This window comes from Pyrus communis, chromosome 15 (genome assembly GCF_963583255.1).
Source record: "Pyrus communis chromosome 15, drPyrComm1.1, whole genome shotgun sequence".
In the NCBI taxonomy this organism is placed as follows: domain Eukaryota; kingdom Viridiplantae; phylum Streptophyta; class Magnoliopsida; order Rosales; family Rosaceae; genus Pyrus; species Pyrus communis.
Window position 1 is genome coordinate 17,522,927 of NC_084817.1, and position 18,029 is coordinate 17,540,955.

The 18,029-nt window shown below is 35.0% G+C and overlaps 2 protein-coding genes across 4 annotated transcripts; both read left to right on the forward strand.

The window, feature by feature from the left end:
• The first annotated feature begins 1,099 nt into the window (after window positions 1–1,099).
• LOC137717576 (uncharacterized) lies at window positions 1,100–4,091 on the forward strand. Of its 3 annotated transcripts, none has more exons than XM_068456985.1 (4): window positions 1,100–1,180; window positions 1,548–1,656; window positions 3,164–3,421; window positions 3,894–4,091. In XM_068456985.1, exons 2-3 carry the CDS (start codon window positions 1,584–1,586, stop codon window positions 3,376–3,378), a joined length of 288 nt encoding a protein of 95 aa, XP_068313086.1. In that variant the 5' UTR covers window positions 1,100–1,180; window positions 1,548–1,583; the 3' UTR covers window positions 3,379–3,421; window positions 3,894–4,091. The 3 variants fall into 3 exon arrangements, with proteins under 3 accessions (XP_068313086.1, XP_068313087.1, XP_068313088.1); XM_068456986.1 differs by having other exon boundaries at window positions 3,164–3,417; XM_068456987.1 differs by lacking the exon at window positions 3,894–4,091 and adding an exon at window positions 3,562–3,857.
• A 1,262-nt stretch (window positions 4,092–5,353) lies between these two features.
• Window positions 5,354–8,289, forward strand: LOC137717483 (probable eukaryotic translation initiation factor 5-1). Its single transcript, XM_068456865.1, has 2 exons — window positions 5,354–5,388; window positions 6,416–8,289. Exon 2 carries the CDS (start codon window positions 6,725–6,727, stop codon window positions 8,051–8,053), a length of 1,329 nt encoding a protein of 442 aa, XP_068312966.1. The 5' UTR covers window positions 5,354–5,388; window positions 6,416–6,724; the 3' UTR covers window positions 8,054–8,289.
• Window positions 8,290–18,029: the final 9,740 nt, after the last annotated feature.

Sequence of the window (18,029 nt, forward strand, 5' to 3'; positions counted from 1 at the left end):
TGTCATAGATAGCTAAAAACATGACCATGCCACGTTAGGATAATAGCTAATAGCTTATTAGGCACTTCTAGCAAACTCTACCAGAATATAGGAATCAGGTAAACTTCCCCCATCCAAGTATATATGTGGTAATAAGTTACCAATGGATGTATGAAAATGATATCACAAAATGACGAAGCTTTTGTGACGACACCTAAAGCTAAATAGATAAAGGTGTTGAACATGTAAATTTATCCAAAAAGTCTATTTGCTAAACCACTGCTAGGTATTAATGTTGAATTCATATCCCTTCCGAATCTCACAGTCTGAAACCGATAGATCTAGAAATTTAAACAGTTCAAGAAAGGGGCAGAGATATTCGGACCCTTAATTTTTGTGAGGCGGGCTAGTACTATGAGCTAAAACAAAACACTTTCCAGTTTTCTTTTCTTGAGTAACTTCGACGTTATGAGAGAGACTTATTTATTCATGAAAATGAAACATGACAAGGATCTGGGCTTAATTATATCCACTATCCAAAAGAGCGTCCTAAATAATATCAAACAACTCATCAAACCGTTCTAAATACATTCCACAAATTTTTTTTTTTAGAAAAACTAATGAAAAAAGTTTGAAAACTTTGAGTTTTAACAATAAGGACAAAATAAAAGGTAAAATAAATAGTACCATGATTGACTTTTTAATGTAAAAATGTGATTTTTCGTTAAAGTGAACAGAATCGGACGCTTTTCGTTAAAGTTCTTTTTTTTTTCTTTTTTTTTTTTGTAACAAATAATATTATCTAAATAAAGAGAGGGGTGAGATACCACTAGACCTAAGATCTCTCACTTAAATAACTAAAGTTTAGTATCATGTGGCAGAAAAAATCGGAAAATGCAACACGACTGCTTCTCAGGAGGTCAGTCATCCCATCCTAATACTACTCATTTGACTAAAGAAAATAATTGTTCATATTTAAAGTTGTCAACTCGGGTGTCCGAAGATTAATTCTGGGTGTACAAGCGATTACTCCTTTTGCAACTTCACTCTAACTTCACCAATTCCAGGCCCAACCCAAATTATTACCGGGCTTAAGCCCTTGAGGGGTTTCCTTAACCCATCTTCTCCTCCAACCCAGTATTCTGGAAAACTCTCGACGCACAGCCGCTGAGAAGTGTAGGGTTTTCGCCATTTCTACCGGGTAAACATTTCACCTCTCCTCTCTCTTTCACATTATTCTGTGTCCTTCTTCCGTTTTGATTCTTCTATCTTTCTTATCGAATTATTAAATCGCTAATTTTCCGTTAAAATTGTCAATGATTGTTGTTTTTCATCGCGTGTGAGTACGCTTGTTCGGATCTCGAAAATTGTATTTCTGGATCAGATTTTATATATTTTTGTTGGAAATTCTTGTAGATCCGTGGTTGTTTATTTTTTGTTATGAACTAAATCTGATTAGATTATCTTCTGTTCTTAAGAATTTGACTAATTAATTCGGAAATCTGTTTGTTGAATTTTTGTTTTTTAATTTTTTTTTTGGTAATTCGAACGAGTTTTGTTTGGTTAAGGTGGTAAGGGGCAAGAGCTTGTTCTTTGTTAGAATCATGAGCATGAACGGAGGGATGCGGACTTGCGCAAAGTTGTTGAGGGCTTCCGAAGCTTCGCTATCGAAATCAGGTTATTTTGATGCCATTTGTTGCTTATTTTGTTTTATGCCACTGCATATTATGTAATATTCAGGTGTATGCACAATGTGATAGACCGATAATATATTTAGATGAATTACACCGAGTCCTGGAGGTAATTTTTGAGTGGCTAATAAGGTTAAAATTGAACGGTTTAAGCTCGGTGGCTTCAAACTTGATGCAAATTAGGAAATGTGTCTGGATTGCTATGTTATTTACCATTTTCTCCTGTCGGGGCTTATGAAAAATGTTGCAATAGCCTGATAGGTGTAAATCATGGCATTCAGGTTTTCTCCATCACAGATGGATTGTTACGGATAAAAACATAAGTTGTAATCTCTTTGATCCTCTCCAGATCCGTTGGTAATAATGATAAAACTAGCACATATCCACTTTTCACCCATGTTGCTTCTAGTTGTAGAGCTTTCCCCTCCTTCATGCTTCTCTTTGTGTATGTTTCCTTCATTGCCTTTTAGAGAACCGGGTGAGCTTCCTCTGATGGCGCTCGTGTTCCCATGCAGGCATAGAGAAACCTCAAAAGTAATTCCTCTCTCTTCTTGATTGCAAGAAGGTAATCCCATTTTCTCTTCTTACTTGAAAGAGAGGTCTTATACATATCTCTATACCACATTGGTTAGGAGTTTCTGAAAATTACTTTTGGCTGTTCCAAATGGGTTCTTTCTTGAGAAATTGTGTGCAAGGGCTCAATTTCACCCAGCCAATAGTGATTATGGGGCAGCCTCAAGGTTTTACATGTTCTCTCATGTTTAAATTCAGGGAACTGCCCAAATATTTATTTTTGCCACCAAGGGCTACTGTACCAACCCCTTCCATTTTGCTGGAGTATAGTTTCTTAAGCACTGGCTCACTTTTTGGCATGACACATGTGAACCAAAGCTTTTTGCAGTTTTTACTTTTAAATGGGAGGGGCAATAGGAGAAACTTTTAAATTGGAGCGGGATACTTGATATGTCGTCAATATGTTATCCAGATTATTGATATCATGTTGATATGGGATGTCAGTATGGATGTCAAGATGGTGTTGATATGGGCCCAATATGGTGTCGATCCTCTTAAGAAGAAGCTCCTAGTTCTATTTTTATGTCTGCACCGAGAGACCTATTGGTAAAAACAATGGTGCCACCTTGTGTTGGGTGGTTTGAAGTGTAAAGGCATATGAATCTTTACATGCTTTACATTCTAAAATGCGAGCTTCTAAACAAAACTTAAAATAACCACCCCTTTGAGACCGCCATTGTCATAGCTGTTTTCTGGTGTTTTCGTGCATCTGCCTTTGGAAATAAGTATTGAGTAATTTTACACAGTGCCACTGAAGCATCGTCCTGTATCTCATTCAGCAATCCATCCATAGTGGAGAAAGACGGGATGTCTTCTAAGTTTATAACTTAGCTGAGGTGTTGATTCGTTTGAGTTTGAGTGCTGGATCTTTTTTATTGTATGTACTAAGTAGATATAGTGGCTTTTGTGCTTTTTTCCAGGGACTAGAGGGTTCCACTCAACTGGAGTGAAAAGAATGGGTGGACACGGCCACAATGAACCAGCCTACATGCATGCCAAACACATGTATAACTTGGACCAGATGAAAAACCAGAAGTTGCAGGTGAGCCTTGGAGTGCTCACCGCTTTCAGCATTGGTGTGGGTGTTCCGATTTGGGCTGTCAATTTCCAACAGAAGAAAACATCCTCTGGTTGAGATGGACTTATGCAGCAATAAGAGACGCAGAACACTGCCGTCGGTACATTCTCTTGGATCCATTTGTCATTTACTTCTCTTGTTGCGGTGCATTTGTTTGATAAATTTTATGTTAACCCATCATCATGGCACATATGAATCATATTTGAGCGTTAACAGTTTCCATTTTCCCTTTTGGTTCAGTTCTTTCACAGCTTTGAGGGATGAGCAGTTAAGTAGACAATAAAATGAAATCCTGAATTTTGGATGCCAAATGATATGACCCGCCATTTGTGTATTTTTCATGTCCTTTCTAATAATCTTTTTACGTGCGTTTTATCTATGTTTTGTAAAAAATAAAATGAAAGTAATTGTTACGAAAACTCAAAAATACTCATTATGCACTACGCAATTGAGAAGGACCTCACATTGATCATTTTTTAGTGTTAATAACTTCCTTAAATGGTGCATTTAATTTTAATTCATTGCGTTTTGAGTTCAAACTGATACGAAGTTGAGATTCTTTTGAAATGCAGAAACGATATGAAGACATTTCAGTTTTGGGGCAACGGCAATCCGGAGAATGAGTTTTCAACTCTCTCTCTCTCTCTCTCTCTCTCATGGTCTTCGTACTTTTTGTAAGTTGGAGTATGCATTCATGCATTAGATAGAAATTTTTGTTTTTGTAATAAAAGTTTGAGTGGACCGAACTTATTAATCAAACGTGTTCCATTCGATTGGGTGTATCAGTGTTGAACAAGTTCCGTATGGTCACAGACTCACAAATTGACTCTAACAATGGTCTGTGGCTCCTCTCCCTTTGCTGTTGTTTTGTTGTTAGGAGCGAAAATAGGTTGCTCATTAGCCTCTATTACTTTGAGAGTTGTTATTACCGCTCTAAAATAATTATACACACTACCTCTTTCCGTACTTCTGACGGTAGGTGGTAGTGCAAATGACTATTTTGAAGTGCCACTAATAACTCTTTCCGACTATTACTTATTTATTTACCTGTATTTTCAAATTACATGGTACTCAAATATTTTTCTTTTAGTAATTATCCATAAAAGTGATTTCATGGAGTTGAAGTATAGCCCACGGGTAAGTTTTTATAGATAATTATTTCTCTTATACAAGTGGACACGGAACATGAGGTGCAAGGGTGAACGAGGTACAAACTCTTTTCATGCAGAAGAAAAAGAAAAGTACGAGAAAATTAGACCAAATAAAACTATTCAAACCATTGTGTCTTCGATTCAAATAATCGGCCTTCCCATTAAAAAATACCGTTTGTGACAAAAATTATGGCTATCAATTACGACAGAACATATATGTTTTGTATTTCAAACTTTGCTGTCACGATAATAATTTTATTAGACACAATAAGTAAAATAAAATTAATTAAATTGATATTTTCGTTTCCATTTCCTCATTTTCGTGGAAATTCTGGTTACGCAATCGTTGTTCCTTGAGTTGATGGTTCTCAAATTTTGACCCGTTGATGGTCAGATACGATTAGAATTATTTCTCCTTCTCTTTCCATCTCCTTGTATCCTCTTTTCTTAAATTCTCTTATTTTGTCTTTCTCTTGTTTAAAAAAATTAATATAAGATGTTGACATGATTTAACCGTGATCGTTCAAATAAGAAAAGAGAAATAAAAAAAGAGGTAAAAAAATCTTACTCCGGCCAGATGAGGGGTGCTAATCTTTGCGATTAGTTACCGTGAGAGAGAGTGTGTGAGTTGTACACAATGCATTATCCTTGTTGGCACCAATTGGTTGGTAGCGAGAAATTAATAATAATAAGAAATAATAATTTACAAAAATAATAAATTAAAGGCGGTGAGTTTGCCCTACTCGTACTTTCTCGCACCCGCACGCCGCATATAAATTCCCTCTGCTTTCTCCATTCCTCTCACGCATCAGACGCCAAGGCATCGCCCCCTACCCTTCCTTTCTCTCTCTAGGGTTCTTTCATCTCTCTCTCTCTCTCTCTCTCTCTCTCTCTCTCTCTTCGTTTCCCACCCAAGGTATAATCTCTCACGATAATCTCTGTGCTCTTTGATTTTCGATTTTCGATTTCGTGAACTAGTTTATCTGTGATTATTGTTTTTGATTGCGTGAGAGTTTGTGTTGCTCGATCCGAGCTGAAGTTTTTACGTTTCCGGATCGATTTGTGTTTTGTATTTGGAATCGGTACTGTTCTCTGGATTCTAGGGTATATTTTTTGTATTAATTTGTTTAATCTGGATAGGATTTATGATTGATTTATGCCGTGTCGGTTGGATTTGGATTTTTCTTTCACTTTGTGGTATGTTTATCTATCATTGACCCATACCTGAAATTTCAAGCTCACAGGAATCGCTACGATATATATATATATATATATGTATATGTATGTATATATATGTATATGTTTAGTATATTATGTAGGTTCTTATAATATGTTTGATTCTCTTGACAGGGAAAGTCGTATTTTTTGTTTATATATGCTGCCAAAATTGTGCCTATCGATGCACAATTACTTGCCATTTATGTTTTTTGAAGTGCTTAGTTACAAAAAATTAATATGTTTAAATTCGTGTTTGTATTGTAAACCTTGTTCATGTTTTTGGGATCACAAATTTGCTTGATTATTTGGAATTAGAAATTTGCTCGGCCTTTTTGGATTGTGATGATGTTGTACTAGCATTAGGTTGTACATAAACATGTCGTTTTACTTTCAAATCTGGTTAGCTCGTAGCAATATAATCACTGCGCTTATTTTTTCGGGGCTTGGAAGTTAATAATTGCTGGACATGATGGGGGGAATTAAGTTGGCTTTTCCCTGGGATGTGGTGCATTGCTAGGCTCATAGGGACTGTTTTGGAATTGTTCCAAGGAACTTGGCTGGGTGAATGATTCTTTTGTTAGGTCTGGTATTTTTGTTTGTCCTGCTGTTGTTAGGAGAAAAGGATGAGTTGAAGTATGAATAATTTTGTTTTGATCTGTTTTCTTTATTTCATATTTTTATCTTACTCTAAACTAGTTCTAAACAGCTATATTATTTGTTTGTAGGAAATTGGCAGTTCAGTCTGCTGTATCTGCAATTCGCTAAAGTGGAGTGTGTGACGTCTAGAACTTATTTTATGTCTGAACGGGCCACTCTCTTTTTGTCGTCAATTGGATTACTCGGTGAATATAGTCCTACATCTAGAAAAAAGAGCAGAGCTGCTTCCATTGAAGTTGAATGCAAACATCTTGGTTTGTCAGAGGGGAATCACACACATTTCTTGGTTGCCAATTTATGCAACCGTGTGGTAAAGGAGGATTTCTGGTTTCAAGAGGCAACACCCTTCTGATATAATCTATCATATCTCTCACACCATGGCTCTACAAAACATTGGTGCTTCAAACCGTGATGATGCCTTCTACAGGTATAAGATGCCAAGGATGATCACTAAGATTGAAGGCAGAGGAAATGGCATCAAGACTAATGTGGTTAACATGGTCGATATTGCAAAGGCCTTGGCTAGACCTGCTTCCTACACTACAAAGTATTTTGGCTGTGAGCTTGGAGCCCAATCAAAATTTGATGAGAAGACTGGAACTTCCCATGTGAATGGTGCTCATGACACTGCTAAGCTTGCTGGACTTCTTGAGAACTTCATCAAGAAATATGTGCAGTGCTATGGTTGCGGAAACCCAGAAACCGAAATTATTATAACCAAGACGCAGATGCTAAATCTGAAATGTGCTGCATGTGGGTTTGTGTCTGATGTTGATATGAGGGACAAGCTCACAACTTTTATCCTTAAGAATCCTCCAGAGCAGAAGAAGGCGGCTAAAGGAAAGAAAGGCTTGAGGAGGGCCGACAAAGAACAACTTAAGGAAGGGGAGGCCGCTGACGAGGAGCAAAAGAAGCTTAAGAAGGAGGCAGCAAAGAAGAAGGGAACTTCGGGTTCAAGAGCATCAAGCAAGAAGAAAAGCAATGGTTCCGATGAGGATCGCTCCCCGGCTCACAGCCAGGGAGATGAGAACGACCAAGCTGCTGAGGAGGATGGGGACGATGATGTCCAGTGGCAGACGGACACTTCCGTGGAGGCTGCTAAGAAGCGAATCCAGGAGCAGTTGAGTGCTGTTACTGCTGATATGGTGATGCTTTCTACCATTGAAGAGAAAAAGTCACCAAAGCAGTCTCCTGATCGTGAAGTGAAGAAGCCTGAGACAAAGAGCCATCAGAACGGAGCTGATTGTTATACCCACGAAAGACTTGTTAATGAGATCAAACAATCCTTGCAAAAGGGGATGTCTGCAGCTCAGCTTAAATCCTTTTTGGGCACTCTTTCTGGCACACCCCAAGAAGTTATGGATGCCCTACTCGAGGCTCTCTTTGAAGGTGTGGGAAAGGGGTTCTCTAAGGAGGTTTCTAAGAAGAAAAACTACCTGGCTGCAGCAACCCAGAAGGAGGGATCTCAGACAGTTCTATTGCAAGCTATCGAGTCTTTCAGTGGGAAGGCAAACCCTGATGCTGCAAAGGAAGTGGCTCTGGTTCTAAAACTGTTGTACGATGTTGACATTCTGGAGGAGGAATACATTATGAAGTGGTACCAACGGGGCGTAGCTGGGAAGAGCAAGAGCTCCCCGATTTGGAAGAATGCCAAGCCGTTCATCGGGTGGCTCCAGAGCGCCGAGTCTGAAACGGAGGAGGAGTGATGGGTATTTCTCTGTCGTTGATTTACTTGTCGACCTGTTTTTTCTTTGTTTGCTTATGCTTTGAGTGTGTTGAAATAATGGGCTGTTGGGGCCTTTGGTGTCACCCTCTGGGCTCCCCGCTGTTGTTGTCTTTGGTTTTGTCGGTTTCGAGTGCAAGTCATTTGGTGGTGGTGTCTGTTTTACCAACTATTATTGTGTTCAGTGACATTGGTTTTCTTATGCATTTGCCTTAATTATGTCTTGTCTTGTTGGCCTTTTTGGTTATGAATTCATTGTTTTAATCGGTTTCGAACGACGTACACACTGCTGCTGTCAATGATACGACGATATGAGAAGAGATCGTGTTTAGAGAAATGTTGTATTGACACTTACAAAGCACACATGGTAATTCGTGCTTTCATCTGGGCTTTGTTTCGTGTTTAGGATTGGATGAGTATTCTCTTTGGATTCTTTTTGCGATGATCTAGAGGATCAATCAATCGTGTTTGTTCATCGTATTGTACGGTCAGTTTTCGTTAGGTATTATTTACATTTAATTTTAAATTTTAAATAATTTTTTACCATACAATATTCGATGAACAGACACTATTTATGTTCAATCAATCGTGTTTGTTCTTATATTGTGCGGTTAGTTGTCGTTCGATATTACTTAGGCTTAATTTTAAATAAAAAAATTTAAAATGATTTCTAACCGCACGATGATATTACTTATGTTTAATTTTAAATAAAAAATTTAAAATGATTTCTAGCCGCACGATATAACGATGTACGATAAACATATACAATTGTGGGATCTGACTAGTTTCCTAATCCTCCAGGATTAGTTTGGATTTGATAGCGCATTAGATTCAATGGATTCGAATGGAAAAGTGGATGTCACTTCTAATTTATGTCGGTGTTATTTTTTGGTCAAATTTGTGTCGTAGTTGAAAAGAAGAATGATTGGCCCATGTCTCTATGCAATTAATCTTCTACTTTGAAATAGAACATAAATTGGAGTATGTCATTCAATTCTTGATTTAGAAATATATTGAACGCTTCTTGTAGCGCATGCGTGTCACAAATTGGCCCCACCCGTCTGTCGATAATATATACGGGTCCTGAATAATTTTGGAAAGAAAATAAATAGGAGTGTGCATAAAATGAGAATGAGTACGAGAATTATTTTTCAAGATTTTTTTTTTTTTTTTTGGTCGAGTAGGATGCTTTATTTAAAACGATGTAAGATCATATTAGAAAGTTAAACACAACCCAACAACTAATTAGTCCACATTAATAATGTAATTTTGTAGGAACAACTATCAGTCATGACCTCTATAGATGAGTAAGAATCGCCTCAAAACTAAAGAAATTAAGTAGGAATGGCAACGATTTGGCTTGAGACGGAAATGATATATTTATCCTCATAACCACGAAAATTAACCATATTCATAACTACAAATTAACCATCCGGAATTATCCATAATCATACCTATCGAGTAACAAAATCCTTATCTGTTAACGGTTATATCCATCTTCGTCAATACAAAAAATATATTCGTTCAGTTAACACAGTATAATTTAATGGATATTAATTTCATCTTGAACATTTGATGTATAAAATAATTCAATGAAAGAACCTTGTAGAGTATTAAAACTAAAGTATTGAATTTAAAACATTAATGATGTTGACTGATCTTTAATATCTCTCATAAGCCCTATTAAATTCTTAATGATTCTTGAACTTTCCTACAAAATGTAACTCAAACAATACAACTTTTGTATTCTCAAGGTAATGCGTTTGGTGAATAATGAACACACACACACACACACACATATATACATATACATACATACATATATATATATATAATACTATTATATTATATATTGTTTGGGTTGAATTCAGATAGGGGTAAGAATCGGGGACCTCTATAACCATTTTCAAAACCATAATCGAGTAATATTCACGGTTTTTTCCCATTCGGGCGGTTATCCACTATTATCATGTTTAACGATTAGAATTGTCATCCTTAAAATTGAGGTCTATCATAAGACTAATTGAAATTTAAAGAGTATTTCAATCTACTTATAAACACATGTAAAATTTCTTCTACTATTAATGCGAGATTCATTCTTAACAAAAACTTTAAAACAGGATAAAAGAGCAATCATTGATCCAATGTCACCCTTCTCTTACAATCCAACTTTACAAGAGCAAGTACCATCCACGAGCTCTTAACATTCGTCACAAGTTCTTATTGTCAAAGTCATCTTTACACAAATGTTAATATTACCAAACTCTCGAGTCCTTGTTAACAAGAAGACAAAGCTTAATCCATTTCTTCTTCGATCCAGTGGTTCCATAAAGTTACGTAAAAAGTTAAGATTTTTTATTTTTTTTTAACAAACGATATTATCTATATTAAAATTAAGATAGTGACCTTAATCTCATAATGGACTAGCAATAATGTGGTTCAAATTTGCTTTTGGCTAAAGTCGAACTTAAGACCTTTCACTTATAAATAAAGAAAAATATCACTAAATCGTAGTGTTAAACGACTAATAAAAAGTTAAGTGAACGCCAAGTATTCAAAACAAAGTTTAATAAATGTGCTTTCTTCCTTCTTCTTCTTTTTTTTTTTTTTTTTTTTGGAATGTTTTATTTTTCTTGTGTTAGGGTCAAAATTTTTGTCCAAAAGTGCAAGATACCAACAATTACACGAGTTATGTCTACGTCATTGACTGTAGATGACAAAACAAATACAACAAATTGTCAAATTGCCACTCATGTCACGATAATACGTCACACGCGATTCCTAACTCACAAAATTAATAAATAATCACATCAAGCTTAGCAATTAATATATTAGCTAAGACAAAATTCGGGTTTCGTGTTGCTATTTTAATACGATTTTTTTTTTCCTTTAGTACCAAGAAATAAAAAATTGTGTCCACATTATAGTCTAGGTCTTCGTTTCATATGGCATTTTGTCTTTTTATTTTTATGTAGTTTTTTTTGTGCGCGAGATTTTAAGTTTAATTTACTTTAATAATGAATTTGATTTTTAATTATTATAGTTAATTTATTGTATGACTTAGCTTAAATTGTCCTCATCTCACATTAGAATATTGTTGTATATATAAAAATGTTGGGAAATTAGTTTTAATATTATTGTTATTTTTACTATTTTTCTTGTGGGATAAAGATTTGAATTCCTTGTTTGTTAAGTTTTTTTGCCTTTTTCGTTAAGTTAGGATTTGCTTTCATTTTCTCCTACGAATAGGATGGTTTATACCGTAGTTGGAAGTAAGTTAGTTAAAATGTATTCTCTCGGGTTTTGTAGCCTACTTGACAATTAGTAGTGTTTCTTAATTTTCAATTAATAAAATATTATTTGTAGTTTTATACTCCGTTTGTTCTTCGCCTACTCTTTCAACCATATGTGACCTCTAACTCTTCATAAAAAAAAAAATTGATAAAAACTTTGATATCTTTTTTTAGGGAATAAAACTTAAATAACAAAGCCTCATACTAACAGTCTAACAGTCACAACATTAAAATTTTAATATTAAATAACTCCTTCTTCATGAAAATGATATTGAAAAATATAATAAAAACAAAAATAAAGCATGATGATTATTTTGAAAATAAAGCATAATGATTATTTTGAATAAACTTGAAATTTGAATAAAATGTTAAGTAAATAAAACACAATCTCTATCCTCACTTAATTTCAAACATTTTTAATTTACTGTAAATAAAAGTTCCAAATATTAGTATTGAAGAAGTATTTTTATGCTTTATCATTACAAAAAGGTGGAAAACTGGAATTCAAAACCCTAATATCTGATGGCGGCCAATTAGTATTACGGTCCAGTCATCTTCACTTATAAGTAAAAGATTTTAAATTTGATTCTTGTCAAACATGAATTTAAACTACGTTATTGATAGTTCATTATGAAGCTTAACTTACTCTCTCATTCTTTAATGTAGATAACTTCGTTTAAAAACAAAAGAACTTATCTGCTTGCCATTGTCATGCTAAATTATTACAACAGAAAGTTAGTTCATAAAAGTAGAAAACTGAAAACGTTTTAAATGACAAAAGAAGTAATGATTAATTAAAACCGAGGGAGTAATAGATGAATGATGACAGTGAGAGTCCTTGTCTCCACGCAACAACAGCTACGCATTAAAATCCGGTCCGTGCCATCGCTGCCACTTTAACACCAACTCCTCCTCTTATCGTCTATACATATAGGGATGTGATATCACATATCATATTTTATTTCTCACATATTTTTCTAATTTTTATCTGTTGGATTAGATGAAATGAAAAAGATCAATGGACAAAAATTATTAAGAAGTGTGTGAGAAATAAAACAAGGTGTGTATAGATAGCATACTCATACATATAAAGCCAACCCCAATTAACAGTGTTTTTTGAGTCACAATGTTTCAAAATACGTGGACAGAAATGCCCCTTAAACAAAAAACTTTAAAAACAATTCAAAATAATGCATCAAATGCGACATGAGTATTTTCTTCATTTTAACAGTATTTTTTAATAAATTTTTTTTTTAGTTTTATTTATTTATTTATAATTGCTAGCAATAATGTAATTCAATCAATTGTTCATTAAATATTATTTTCTCTATTTTTAAACTCGTTCAAAACATCTTACAAGGCGTGTAATGCTGATTATAAAAAAGATTTTTAGAGAACTCGTGCATGAAGACTAGTTTTTTTTTTTTTTGAAGAGAAACGGTAGCAGAATTTATTAGAAAATTAAAGGGGCATATAATATTGGGTAGTTTTATATAAAATTAATAAAAAGTTACAATGTTATTCAATAGATTAATAATATATTTTTAATTATAAATAGATTAATCATGTAATATGATACTTAAATGCACTTAAAATAAAAAACGCAATTAAAATAAACAAAAAATTACAAAATATGTCCACTACAACTGACACCTCCTTTTTTATATTTTAATATTTTGGAATAAGTCAATATGGATTCAGACACTTCAACGCAATGTATGTTTCCTAGTTCTTTTTTTTACATTTGGATTCAGACGCTGCGTTACAGTGTCCATTTCCTGGATATGTTTTCTTCATCACTCACACACCTCCTACGCTTCACACTTCTCGCAACTCTTGTTTTTTTATATTTGAATTCAGACACTTCAACGCGATGTTCATTTCCTGGTTTTGTTTTTTACATATGGATTTAGACGTTGTGTTGTAGTGTCCATTTTTTGGTTCGTTTTCCATCCCTCACACGCCTCCTACACTTCACACCTCGTGCGACTCTTGTTCTTTACATTTGGATTTAGGCACTACGTTGCAGTGTCCATTTTTTGGTTCATTGGAAGCTAATGTACACGTGCGACCACTCCTTCTATAACCTCGTCGCCACCATCTGCTTTATGATCTCATGGAGGTCGTTGATGGTTCTCAGAGGAATCGTGTCAATCATAATGTCATATACGTTGATTGGCTAGGCCGTTGGCGAGGTATGAGCCACCTAAGACCTTTTGTTGTCTCTAACTATATATTCAATTGCTTGATTAACTAGGAGGGAGCCAGTATGAGAGAACAAAAATTTGAATATGTCTAACCATGCCCCACGCTAAAATCAACACAAATATTTCAACTGAACCTTACTACCTGAAAAGGAGATGTACAATGAGGAATGAAAAATTACAAATATAAAAAATACGTCCGCCTGGATATTGTATTCTGCTAAACAGTTTAAATATACTTACATAAATGTTCATTGAGTCATAAGCAATGGCACTAGAAATCTCAGAAGCAGCAGTTCCCACAGCTCCAAAATTTGCAAATGAAATTGAGATAAATATGATGGAGGTATGATTTAGGGACAAGGATTGTCTGCCCTTTCACTTCCGGTGCCCTCTCGTGCCCTCCTGTTTGTGTGGCCACAATTAAGCCACATCAACATTTTATATTACTATTCATTTTTGTCTTATTATCTCTATAAAAAACAATATAAAATGTTGACGTGACTTAACCACACAAAATAGGAGGGCACCGGAAGTGGGAGGGCAGACAATCCTTGTCCATGATTTAGGTTGCATGAAGAGTGAATAATATGATGGAGGTATGATTGGAGAGAGATGGAAAGAAAAGAGGAGAAGGACGGGAGGGAGTTAAGTGAGAGAATTGATAGCGCGTTGACGTAACCGTAATGAAAAAAGGAGGAATTGAATTGAGAAGGAGTTGGAATGAGAAGAAATCAGAATCGGATTCCTGTTGAAACTGTTTACTTAAATGTTCTGGAATCGAAATAGAATTCCATAAAGCTGTTTACTAATTCAGCAGAATCGGAATATAAACCAGTATGATTACTAAAATGCCCTTGTCCCAAATCAAATATTTATTAATGCTAGCCAAGATAGTGTAAGCCACCATGATTTGCGTATATTGTCTATAACCTGTTCTTTGTGCTCGATGTTACTTGAGTTATGCTTAGACGTGCTCATTTTGTTCTTAGGATTGTGTATGTCATGAACAGTTTGAAATTCCACATGGTGGAATGATACAGTTTTATAAATGTGTTAGACAACATAACAACTATTCAACTTGTGTTTTAGAGAGTGAACTAATGAAAATTTTCCATATCTTTGGTGGTATCAGGGCTGTCTCAGCCACCATGCCACATTTCAGTGTTTCTTGAAGTTACTGATTCACGGAATACTTCTAATGACTGGAGTTTTTTTGTGAGACATCGTTTGTCGGTTGTTAACCAGAGGATAGAGGAGAAGTCTGTCACAAATGAGTCTTAGAACAGGTACTCCAAAGCTGCGAAGGATTGGGGCTAGCGTGAATTTTGTATAATAGTAAATAAATGAAGGAAAAACAGCCCTGATAATTCGTAAATAAATGAAGGATCAATAAGTTGAAAACTTTGTTATTGGTTTTAGGAACAAACAAAAAGTAGTGATGCTGCACCTACATATTCCCCTTCTCGCCTTAGATTCCAGAGAATGTCTACTTTTTCCAGCTACATTCTTATGTAATCACTTGTTGGACTGAAATCAGACCCAATTCACAAATCCAAAAACCAATAACAAAGTTTTCAACTTATTGAAATTCGTAAGCAAGAATCAACTCAGCCTCTTTCTCTCTCTCTCTCTCTCTCTCTCTCTCTCTCTCTCTTTCTCTCTCTCTCTAACAAGTGAAGTGAAGTGAAGGAAGCAATGAAAGATTCAGCAAGATGCGAAAAATCTTTCATTTATTTTCTATCAGAGGTCTTAGTCTTCATCTAGAAACTCATTTAGTCGTGTAGTTCAAAGCAAAAAATTCAACATAGAGATAAAAACGCAGAAGAAGTAGGGATTTACCTGTTCGTAATTGTGATGAGAGCTGTGGCTGAGATGAGAGAAAGGTATGCGGCTGAGAGGAGAGAAAGGAGCTGCGTTTTAAGGAAAATGACAGTCTAGGGTTAAAAGGTTAATCTTGAAAATAATGAAAGTAAGTGAGGGCATAAAGGGAACAAAATTAGCATTCTGATTGCACGGAATCCAAATACCTTCCCTAACTTGAGAATCCAATTCAGCCAAATATTGGAATTGAATTCCATAATTTGTGTGGGACCCACTAAATATTGATTCCTCCAAATTTGGTAAACACCGGAGCATGCCGTAATCGAAATTCAATTCCGTTTCTTGATTTCGATTACCCTTACGTAAACGTGCTATGAGGAAAGGCCAAGATAGAATAGACTAGAAAATGATGAAGAAGGGCGAGGAGATAAGGAAATGAATAAGGTGAAGAGAGAAGGTAAACATATTTGGCATGCTTCATTGACATATTTATAATTATTATAAATATTTCATTGATTATGTCCAAAAAAAAAATTGACCAATGATATATAGCTAATTGATAAAGATTTTATTGACCTTTGGCTAAATAACCTTATAATATATATATATATATATATATATATATCAGAGGCTTTTTGAATCAACAAGAAATAAAACTTAAAAATAAGGTCAACATTTTTTTTGTTCCCTAGTCGTCTAAAGCAAAAACCAAAGAAAATCTTCACTTGCTTATTTAATGGGTGATTAGCCCTAGTTTGGTACTGAGGTGATTCTGAAAAAAGTGGCTATAAAAAAAAAGCTGGGAGCTTTTTTATGTTTGGTAAATATTCAGCTTCAGCTTTTTTTCACAGTTTTGGTTGAAAAAAAGCCAAAAACACAAAGCTGCAAAACCCAGCTTTGAAAAGCCAGCTTTTTTTCACATCTGTTTTACATAAAAGTTTATCAAACACTATAATACTGCTTTTTTTTTTTTTTTTTTCAAAAGCATTTTTACAAAAATGTTTACCAAACACTCTGCTGCTTTATTTCACAGCTACTTATTCTCACAGCACAGTAGAAGCAGTTTTTTTTTCAAAGTATAGCAATACCAAACTAGCCTTTAGTCATATCCCTTGTTAATACACAAAATCAGTTAGACTTCGGAACAACGTAAAGTGTCGAGTTTGTGACATTCGCTTAGTTGCTCCGGTCACTTAGTGATGATAATATGTAAAGAGAGAGATAGGGAAGCAAACACAAGATGTACATGGTTCACCCTAAGTTTGGCTACGTCCACAGGGTAGAGGAGTTCTCATTAATAGTGAAGATTTTACACAATACATAGGTTCAAGCATAATCAGTATTAATGGATTCTAACGACGAGTTAAGCAGAGTAATGACATTCATAATTAATTGTAGGAGAATGGTCTTCCTTTATAGTTGAGGAAAGTCGCTGGCTTCCGTTCGCGGTCGATGTGGGATTTTAGGAGCTTTATTTTGATATTGACACGTGTCGTGTTGTGATTGGTCTCATGATTGGAGAGGAACTTGTGTGCTTTGACAGGGATGCCTCAACACGAACCTTTAAGTGAGTCCCTGAAGGTATGGAGTTGACCGGTGCTAGGTAGTTTCTGGATTGGTGAAGTATGGTACAAACATCCCTTAAAATTGTCAAGTTTTTCTTCCATACTAATTGATGCTCCTAAAAGAAGAATGCATGTAGTTGAATACCTTTATAAACCTGTTGGTTGGTCACCCTTACAAAAGTGAAAGATGATATATTTCACCTTTATATGGTACCAAATAAGTTCTCATTTGTGGGTAACTCGCGTCTACCATATAATATTTTCCTGACAAATAGAAAATTTGTTTACAAATATAATAATTACACAAAGTGAGTATGGAAAATGTTAATAACAAGTATAAAGATTCCAAGCCCGTATTCTACACGACATGTCTTGAGTGGTGGATTACACGATGGTGGTCAGGGGGAGACTGAAATACCTTTATGAGTCTTCTCGGTACCCGAAAGGATGAACTGCCATGGCAAAGTCACCAGCTGGTCCTTTTTTTTTTTTTTTTTTTTTTTTTTTTTTTATAAAGTAAGAAAATTACCACTTGGGGGCATAGGAAAACTAAATTGGACTCCGTGGCACCGATAGAAAGCCCATTGTATCATATGGTGTCTTCCTATCTGATACAAGCAAATGTGAATTACATGTCCAATTACATGTGGCCATAACATTGTGTGTCGACCTTCCTTTCCTACCAATGTCTGAAACTTGACCCAGAGGTAGTATTGAAGTATCAACATGTACTCCATCTATGACACCAATATAATCCTAAAAATAATAAGGTAAACGAAAACCGTCAACCAAAACATTATAATTACCAAATAAGATAGAAGAAGAATAAATAAAGTTTACCATAAAATGAGGCATGCATCTAGTATTTTTCTTAAGGGATACTTTGGACGTGGTCCCTAATCCTTAACATTCTTTCATTAAAACTTAATAATATTCAAAGTTTGATCAAAGTCCCTTGACTTTGTACACCTCGTTATATTACTATTAATATTTATATTTTTATAGTTTTGACATTAATTGTTTGATATTTTATGAGATTTATAATCCTATAAATTTAAAATCACTCATTATAA

Excerpts from the sequence above, each read along its gene's own strand:
- LOC137717576 (XM_068456985.1), top strand. The coding sequence starts at position 1,584 with ATGAGCATGAACGGAGGGATGCGGACTTGCGCAAAGTTGTTGAGGGCT. Across the intron at positions 1,657-3,163 it reads AGCTTCGCTATCGAAATCAG|GGACTAGAGGGTTCCACTCA; the intron begins GTTATTTTGATG and ends GCTTTTTTCCAG.
- LOC137717483 (XM_068456865.1), top strand. The coding sequence starts at position 6,725 with ATGGCTCTACAAAACATTGGTGCTTCAAACCGTGATGATGCCTTCTAC.